An 8062-nucleotide genomic window follows, 5' to 3' on the forward strand; every position below is an offset into this window, starting at 1 on the left:
ACCACACTATATTAAAACTCTCGTAATTTTGTTAGACTACATAACTTTGTTACGGTCATTTCACTTGAAAATCACAATATTCCACCCCATTTCTTTGATAGCATTTTACACTTCGCCTCACATCTTTTATTCCTAATGAAGATTGTGTTTGAACAATTGCAGATTTTTATGGCTGCTTTGAACAGACGAATGACTTCCAGAATATCTAAAGCACTACTCATTTTTTCTGTCAATTTCTAGTAAAACAGTCTATACGGCAGAATATTACTTTCTTTAAATAATACCCCCCTCCCTACCAGCAGCTCTGTAATGTCTCTAATGATAAGAATACTTAAGATCACCGTACCGAGAAACAATTTGGTGGAATCACACTTACAACCAACGTTTTACAGAACAAACTCAATTCACCAACAGTCTTCAACTTCTGTTGCAGTCACATCCAAATCCAATTTGCCAGCCTTACTGCTACCCCAAACTGTTTATTGTGTAACACTTTAATGAATTTTTTGGCGATGTTAAACAGATCACACACACAGTCTGCTTATTGAGATTAAAATACACATTCCAAAATGTCAAGCAAGCCTCTGACCACGTCACTGTCGCCTACCAAATAAACTGCAGCTCTAAGTCTTAGCAAACTCAACACATGTACATAACAAAGGAACGTTTTATTCAGGAACGGTTTGACAATGCTGTTGATTAAAAGGCTTATCCAAAATGCATTTAATTTTTCAACATGTATTCAAGTAACTTATTTTCATGTCCACTTCAAATAGAACATGAACAGATGCACCACATCATGCTCATACCTGAAGGGAACGGCCAGTGGTTAGTCTTCTTCGGAATTACCATGTAAATAGAAACATTAACTATACAATTTAGTTTTAGTCAATTTAACAGTGATTTGTATGCTTGTGTGAAGGTGGTCATATATTATCAGTTTGAATACAAAATTGTTTTAGGCTTCTTTTGTAAGCACTCTGCAGATTACCGCCACATGTTCTGGAAGGATCAACATGGAATGAACATTGCCTACACATTTGGGTTTTTTAACGTCTGATGCCCCCTTTAAGTTACTAACGTCACACCAAATGAAGAATGCCATACCTCATCCTACATCAATATTAAGAGGATTGTCATTTTTATAGACACTGTCCACTGGAAAAAAGGACTAGAAAATATGAACTGAAAAGGTGTCTACAATGGCGCTTTAAATATTACCCACAAGTAAATAAAAGGTTCTTTATTTAAGTTTGATACTTTTCTTAATCCCAGCCCGAATGCCAGATAGTTCTCCAGAATACCGTTGCTCTTCTTTCCGAACTTCACGGACCTGGCCCTTACGGCGAATCTTGGCGCGGCGAAACTTTTCGCGGTGCTTGACTCTTGGATTACGGTCAATCTTCTTCCTCTTGGGGGTTAGTCCTTTGTTCTTTGCAATTTGATATGTGATTGCTCGCTTGGCATCTGGGGCAAAGTCTTCTGCTTCGGCCTCGTCTTCCTCAGCAAGGCTATCCACCTTGTTTCTCTTGCGCTTTACCATCTTCTCCATATCATTGTAGTATTGCAAGGCAGCTTCGTCGTCTAGATCAGAATTGTCTACTTTGTCCGTAGCAGTCACCTTGAGAGCAGTTTTCTTAGAAGGCTTGTGTTTTTTCTTCTGTAACAAGTTGGCAGGGTTGCTTATAGCAGATTTGGAGACATTCGCGACCGTATCTTTTTTGTTTACAACTCTATTAAGAAGCAAATCCATTTCTGAAGACAGTCGATGATCCACAACCCCCAGGTCATTGATGAGGTTTCTGTAGGAAACCAGCCTTTCGATGATAGGGTGCCCTTGAACTGGAATTCTCTTTGCTTTGAGAACTAGATAGAAACTAATGTTTGTGCAATAGTTCAAATAAAGTTGATACTTGGTTAGAATGTAGTCGCTGCCTGTGCCAGGTGAGATTAATCCCTTTTTCACCATCTGAACAAGTGGTTTTAAGTCTTTTTCAAGTTCTGTTAACTTAGCCTTCAGATCTTCAAGAAGCTCCATTAATTCCGGTGACTCCTTTTTTAGCATCTTCAGCTTTTCCTTCTCAGACATTTTCTTCAAATTCTTTTCAATCTTTTGACCAGCGGGTTTTTCCTTCTGTGGGAAGGCCTGCAGGAAGTCAAGGCCATAGTCGTCCTCGTCGAGATGCCCAGCCAACCGTTTCTGGATACGATGGGCCTCTGCTTCCTCCTCCTCAGCCTCCGCGTCTTCTTCCTCCTGGCTCACACCTTTTTTCTTGCGGTCGCGGCCCACATAATCTGTGTCATAGTACAACTTCTTTCTCTGTCCCCAGGCCAGCTCACTGGGCATCTCGTCATGCGTTCTCTCTTCCAGGTCACTTCCCATGGACTCCCGTTCGTCGGCATCATCTTTCTTGAGTCTCGCTGCTTTGCCACGACTGAGCTTTTTCTTGAGTCCAGTAGGTAGCTCCAGAGGCAGGTCTTCCTCTAAATCACTCGCCTCAGAGTCGGACTCGTCTTCATCATCCTCAGTATCAAGCGCCATCACTTCATCATCGTCAGACATCGCATCATCACTCTGAAGTTGGACGCCAGCAGCAAGAAGGCTGGCAGTTCTGTCGTCATGAAACTTGTCCACATTGTCAAGATAATACTGAGAAGAAGTGTCCCTGGAAGACGGCACCGCTGCATGTGCATCAGAGTCATCATTGTCTTCTTGTTCCTTGCGGACTTTAGGGACTCGAGACCTCTTGGGTTTAGCCATTGGCACTTGCTCCGTGGAAACAAATTACTGCGACTTAGTTCCCATGTGCACGAAAGCCGCAAGTATGAACGATTATGGTGCGGCGGAAGTAAAGTTTAGCCGGAAGTACAGATGATTGGTTTCGCGCGGACGACAGCCTGAACGTCTGTACGGACTTCTTCATTTCCAGCTCTGTGGCACAGTCCATAGATTTTTTAACGAAGTGATCTGTCATCTTGGAAATATCATCGTTTCCAAACGAACAAGTGAAAGTGGCTAAATAATACTAGTGAAAATTGAAAATTAAGACCAATATTTAAATAATATATTTGGTTCTAAAGCATATTGCTTGACTACTTAGTTGCACATCATTTTTCATCAACTGTCGTAGTTTAGCAAGATCGCAGATTTTTTTTATCAATAGATGACATTTTAAAACGTTTTTAATCGGCGTCCGTTGAACATTAAATGCACTATAGATAACATAGATGGCTGCCACATTTACTTCCATGGTGTCGTGTTGTTTTTGTCCTGCCCTCTTTTCATGTCTCTGAGAGGAAGTGAGCCACTGGCGTTCTGGCGCAGCGTGGCGGTTTTAGTTTGAAATGAGTCACAGAGGAGCAGCCATGTTACGTAAGTGGTGTTTTTCATGTGGGGGCCATGTCGGAGGTAGTTTTATATCAATTAATTGACGAGACAACACGTACGATAAGTAAAAAAAAAAAAGGATACGTTCTGCGTGTCATATACACTAACTCGATTTCGTTGGAATACTATAATTTCTTATGTGCTCCTGCGCAACGCAAGTATTACCGGTCTAGAAGGACCGACAGAGGTGGGCACGCTATGCTGACACCTGGGCCGCTTTTGGTATCTGTGGGTCTCTCTTTCGGGCCGCTGCTCGCGGCTCCGCTCGTTCTTATTCCCTCTCGCTGTTCCTCTAGTCTGTCTCCTGTTCATAAGACCATTTGTATTAGCTATTCGTCAGTTTTGCTTACTTTACGTCCCCCTTCCCTTTATTTTAAGGGTTAGAGGCACCCCCACTGTGACGAAATATTGTCTCGTCATTCCCCAGTGTATTTCCAATAGAATGGGCTACGGCGGCAGTTATCTTTCTATCCCTGTGGTGTGTTCTCCTTCGGTCCTATCTGACAGCTGTTAGTCCTTCCTCGCCGTCGGTGGTTCTTCAGAGTCTTTGGTCTCATTGCATTGCCTGGGGGCAGTACATTTCTCGGCTCTTCCAGCTCCTTCTCGGTGTTGATGGCTGTGCGGAGTCTTTCCTCTCTGTTTATGAATTGTAGAAGTCTGACACAGGAAGTTTAAGTGTGGCTGGAGCTTGAGAAGAGCTGGCGGAATGCTGTGCTGGGGCAATGCCTCCTACGGGCAGCTGGGCCTGGGTGGCACAGAAGATGAGATCGTGGCAGAGCCTAGGTCTTGCCCCTTCTTTCAAAACAGAAGGGTGGCAGATGTTGGCTGTGGTCGCAGGCACACCGTCTTTGTACTGGATGATGGCACAGTCTACACCTGTGGCTGCAACGACCTGGGGCAGTTGGGCCACGAGAAAACGCGAAAGAAACCTGAACAGGTGTCAGCTCTGGATGCTCAGAACATCGTGGCAGTGGCATGCGGAGAAGCCCACACCTTAGCCCTGAACGACAGAGGCCAGGTGTTCGCCTGGGGACTATCTGCGGCAGGACAGCTTGGTTTCCAAGGCACAGAAGAGCCGGTTCGAGTGCCCAGAAACATTAAAAGCTTATCAGAGATGCCTGTTGTACAGGTCGCATGTGGTTGGTACCACTCCCTTGCGCTCACCAAGACCAGTGAAGTGTACTCCTGGGGCCAGAACAAGTACGGCCAGCTCGGTTTGGGCCCCGAACTCAGAAATCAGACTTCTCCGCAGCTTGTTAAATCGTTAGCGGGAATACCTTTTGCTCAGGTGGCTGCTGGGGGTGGTCACAGTTTTGCACTGACCTTGTCAGGGGCTGTTTTCGGGTGGGGGCGTAACAAGTTTGGACAGCTGGGCCTGAGTGATGAGGTTGATCGTTACGCCCCTGCCCTTTTGAAGTCGCTGCGGTCACAGAAGCTCATCCATGTTTCATGCGGAGAAGACCACACCGCTGCACTGACAAAAGAAGGTGGTGTGTTCACATTTGGAGCTGGGGGGTACGGCCAGTTGGGTCACAACTCCTCTAGCCATGAAGTGAACCCACGCAAGGTCTTTGAACTTATGGGAAGTGTGGTCACACAAGTTGCCTGTGGGAGACAGCATACTCTAGCATTTGTTCCATCGTCTGGTCGAATCTATTCTTTTGGACTGGGTGGTAATGGTCAACTAGGGACTGGATCAACCAGCAACAGGAAGAGCCCCTTTACAGTGAAAGGAAATTGGATTCCATTTTCAGGACCATACCCAGCTTCAACAGAAGACAACGTATTTTGTGTAAAAAGAATTTATTCTGGTGGAGATCAAAGTTTTTCGCACTATTCAGTTCCACCAAACATCTTGCCCCCGGATGACTTCAGAATTGTAGACCCTTGCCGACAAATTTGGACTCTCAACGATACTCTTGTTGGGAGGTGGCTGACATTCTTGCCTGGTAGACTTCCTTCCGATGTATCTAATGAGATAGAAGGGATGTTTTCCTCCGCAGGCTGTCTAAATGGAAGTTTTCTTGCAGTTGGTAATGATGATCACTTCAAAACCAGTGCAAAGTTCTCTGGGGTGGACATGACTGCAGCTCGGCTGTTATTTCACAAGCTCATCCACCCTGACTACCCGCAGATATCTCAGCAAGTAGCTGCCAGTTTGGAAAAGAACCTTCTACCAAAGCTAACTAGTTCCTTACCAGACGTCGAGGCCCTGAGATTGTATCTGACACTTCCAGAGTGTCCTCTTCTTACAAATGTAAATAACTTTTCAACATTGTCTATTCCGTTTGGATGTGCTCTGGTAAATCTTGAGAAAGCACCGTTGAAAGTGCTTGAAAACTGGTGGTCCCTTTTTGAGCCACCCTTGTTTTTTAATGTAGTGCAGCTCTTTAAGGATGTTGTGGTTCATCTAATGAAACTTTCTAAAATTGGCATTCCTGTTTCCGAGAGACTCCTCTTCAATAACTTTCTGCACACTGCTCTGAGGGTTTTGGAAGTTCTTCACAGAGTAAATGAAAAGGCAGGGCAGATTGTGCAGTATGACAAGTTCTATATACATGAATTGCAAGATTTTATTGATATAAGGGATGACTATATTAACTGGATTCAGCATCATGCTTTTGGAATGTTGCCTGATGCCCCCCTCACAATGTGCACATATCCTTTTGTTTTCGATGCCCAAGCAAAGACCACACTCCTGCAAACTGACGCTGTGCTCCAAATGCAGATGGCTGTTGACCAGGCTCACAGGCAAAACTTTTCATCATTTTTCCTCCCTGTCGTGGAGTCTGTGAACCCATGTCTCATTCTAATCGTGCGCCGAGAGAACATTGTGGAAGATGCTGTTGAGGTTCTAAGGAAAACAAAAAATATTGACTACAAAAAACCCATGAAGGTTATTTTTGTAGGGGAGGAAGCCGTTGATGCTGGTGGTGTCCGAAAGGAGTTTTTTCTCCTCATCATGAGAGAATTGCTCGACCCCAAATATGGAATGTTTAAATATTATGAAGAATCTCGGCTCATCTGGTTTTCTGATCAGACTTTTGAAGACATTGATTTGTTTCACTTGATCGGCGTTGTATGTGGACTAGCAATTTACAACTTCACCATCGTTGATCTCCATTTTCCTTTGGCACTGTACAAGAAACTGTTGAACAAGAAACCAACTTTGGATGATTTGAAAGAACTGATGCCAGATGTCGGCAGAAGCATGCAGCAATTGCTGGATTACCCAGAAGATGACATTGAGGAGACCTTTAGTCTGAATTTTGCCATCACTGTGGAATATTATGGTGCCACTGAAGTGAAAGAGCTGGTTGCCAATGGTGTCAATACTCCTGTTACTAATGATAATAGGCAAGAGTTTGTGGATGCATATGTCAACTATGTGTTCAACGTATCTGTCGCATCACAATTTCATGCATTTTCTCAAGGCTTTCACAAGGTGTGTGGGGGTAAAGTACTACAGCTCTTCCAGCCCAATGAATTGCAGGCCATGGTAATCGGAAACACAAATTATGACTGGAAGGAGCTCGAAAAACATACAGAATACAAAGGCGACTATTGGGCAGAGCACCCAACAATTAAAATCTTTTGGGAAGTTTTCAATGAATTGCCGCTAGAAAAGAAAAAACAGTTTCTGCTGTTCATGACTGGGAGCGATCGTATCCCAATCCTTGGGATGAAAAGTCTGAAACTTGTTATACAGTCAACGGGGGGAGGGGAGGAGTACCTTCCAGTGGCCCACACATGCTTCAATCTCCTCGATCTTCCAAAATACAAAGACAAACCCACCTTGCAACGCAAGTTGATTCAGGCAATAGACCACTATGAAGGTTTCAATTTAGTCTAACTGTTTCGACCGAGTTTAGATGCTTATGGTGATTTACTCATAATGATGTGAACTCATTAAGAAAAGAACATTTCTAATGTTTTTTTCTTTTTGTGATTTTCTCAAAGTAACCAAGTTACAACCTTAATTTGAGGGGGCAAAAAGGTGTTGCGGTGATGGACACAAGTAATATAGTAAATAAATGCACATACAGGAAAAAAATCCTAGTTTTTGCAGTAATGTATCGGTAGCACGATCTGGCAAATTTTGCCTAATTCAGTGAGTGGGACGAATTCCCCTTGCAAGTTTGGTGATCTTTTGGGCTATTTTTGTCCTTTAAAGTTTGGAACCATCTTTAATTTTATATTCTTTTATTAATATGGTGGATTGAGGTTTGGATGCTGACAAGTATTTAAAATGTTATTTTTTAATATTACAGTTACAAAAAAATATATAGTTTCTGCAAAGGTATACAATTAGGATTGTACAATGTGATCAACACATGTTTTGCAAATTTGTGTCGTTTTTTTATATGTTTGTTAGTGCATTTGTTTCTGAAGGTTAAGCGATTTGCTCATGATAACTTTAAAGGGGAACCATTATCTTTGTGTTTTGTGGAGGGGAAGAGTACACTCCTTCCAGATAGCCCACATTCCCATGATCAGTTCACTCTCCTTACCTTATCTAATTTACATCAGTACGGACAGGAAGAGGCAGATCAAGGTACCAATCATCTCGTTTCCCCTGGTAAGTGCCTCCTTCACTACAGGTCACAAATGTAATTAAATGTCTGTGGAAGGGAGGCCTCAGAGGGTAGGGTTTATGACCTAGCACTTACTTTT

General features: G+C 43.3%; 2 protein-coding genes across 2 annotated transcripts; one reads left to right on the forward strand and one right to left on the reverse strand.

Moving 5' to 3' along the window:
* Positions 1-649: 649 nt before the first annotated feature.
* Positions 650-2913, reverse strand: UTP3 (UTP3 small subunit processome component). Its single transcript, XM_078689007.1, has one exon. The coding sequence runs from the start codon at positions 2759-2761 to the stop codon at positions 1244-1246; it is 1518 nt and encodes a 505-aa protein (XP_078545133.1). The 5' UTR covers positions 2762-2913; the 3' UTR covers positions 650-1243.
* A 1052-nt stretch (positions 2914-3965) lies between these two features.
* HERC4 (HECT and RLD domain containing E3 ubiquitin protein ligase 4) lies at positions 3966-7442 on the forward strand. Its single transcript, XM_078689008.1, has one exon. It carries the CDS (start codon positions 4095-4097, stop codon positions 7239-7241), a length of 3147 nt encoding a protein of 1048 aa, XP_078545134.1. The 5' UTR covers positions 3966-4094; the 3' UTR covers positions 7242-7442.
* Positions 7443-8062: the final 620 nt, after the last annotated feature.

Source organism: Lissotriton helveticus, chromosome 1_1, assembly GCF_964261635.1.
Source record: "Lissotriton helveticus chromosome 1_1, aLisHel1.1, whole genome shotgun sequence".
NCBI classification, from domain to species: Eukaryota; Metazoa; Chordata; class Amphibia; order Caudata; family Salamandridae; genus Lissotriton; species Lissotriton helveticus.

What these genes read in the sequence shown, in the direction of transcription:
- UTP3 (XM_078689007.1), bottom strand. Translation starts at nt 2,761, where the DNA reads ATGGCTAAACCCAAGAGGTCTCGAGTCCCTAAAGTCCGCAAGGAACAA.
- HERC4 (XM_078689008.1), top strand. Translation starts at nt 4,095, where the DNA reads ATGCTGTGCTGGGGCAATGCCTCCTACGGGCAGCTGGGCCTGGGTGGC.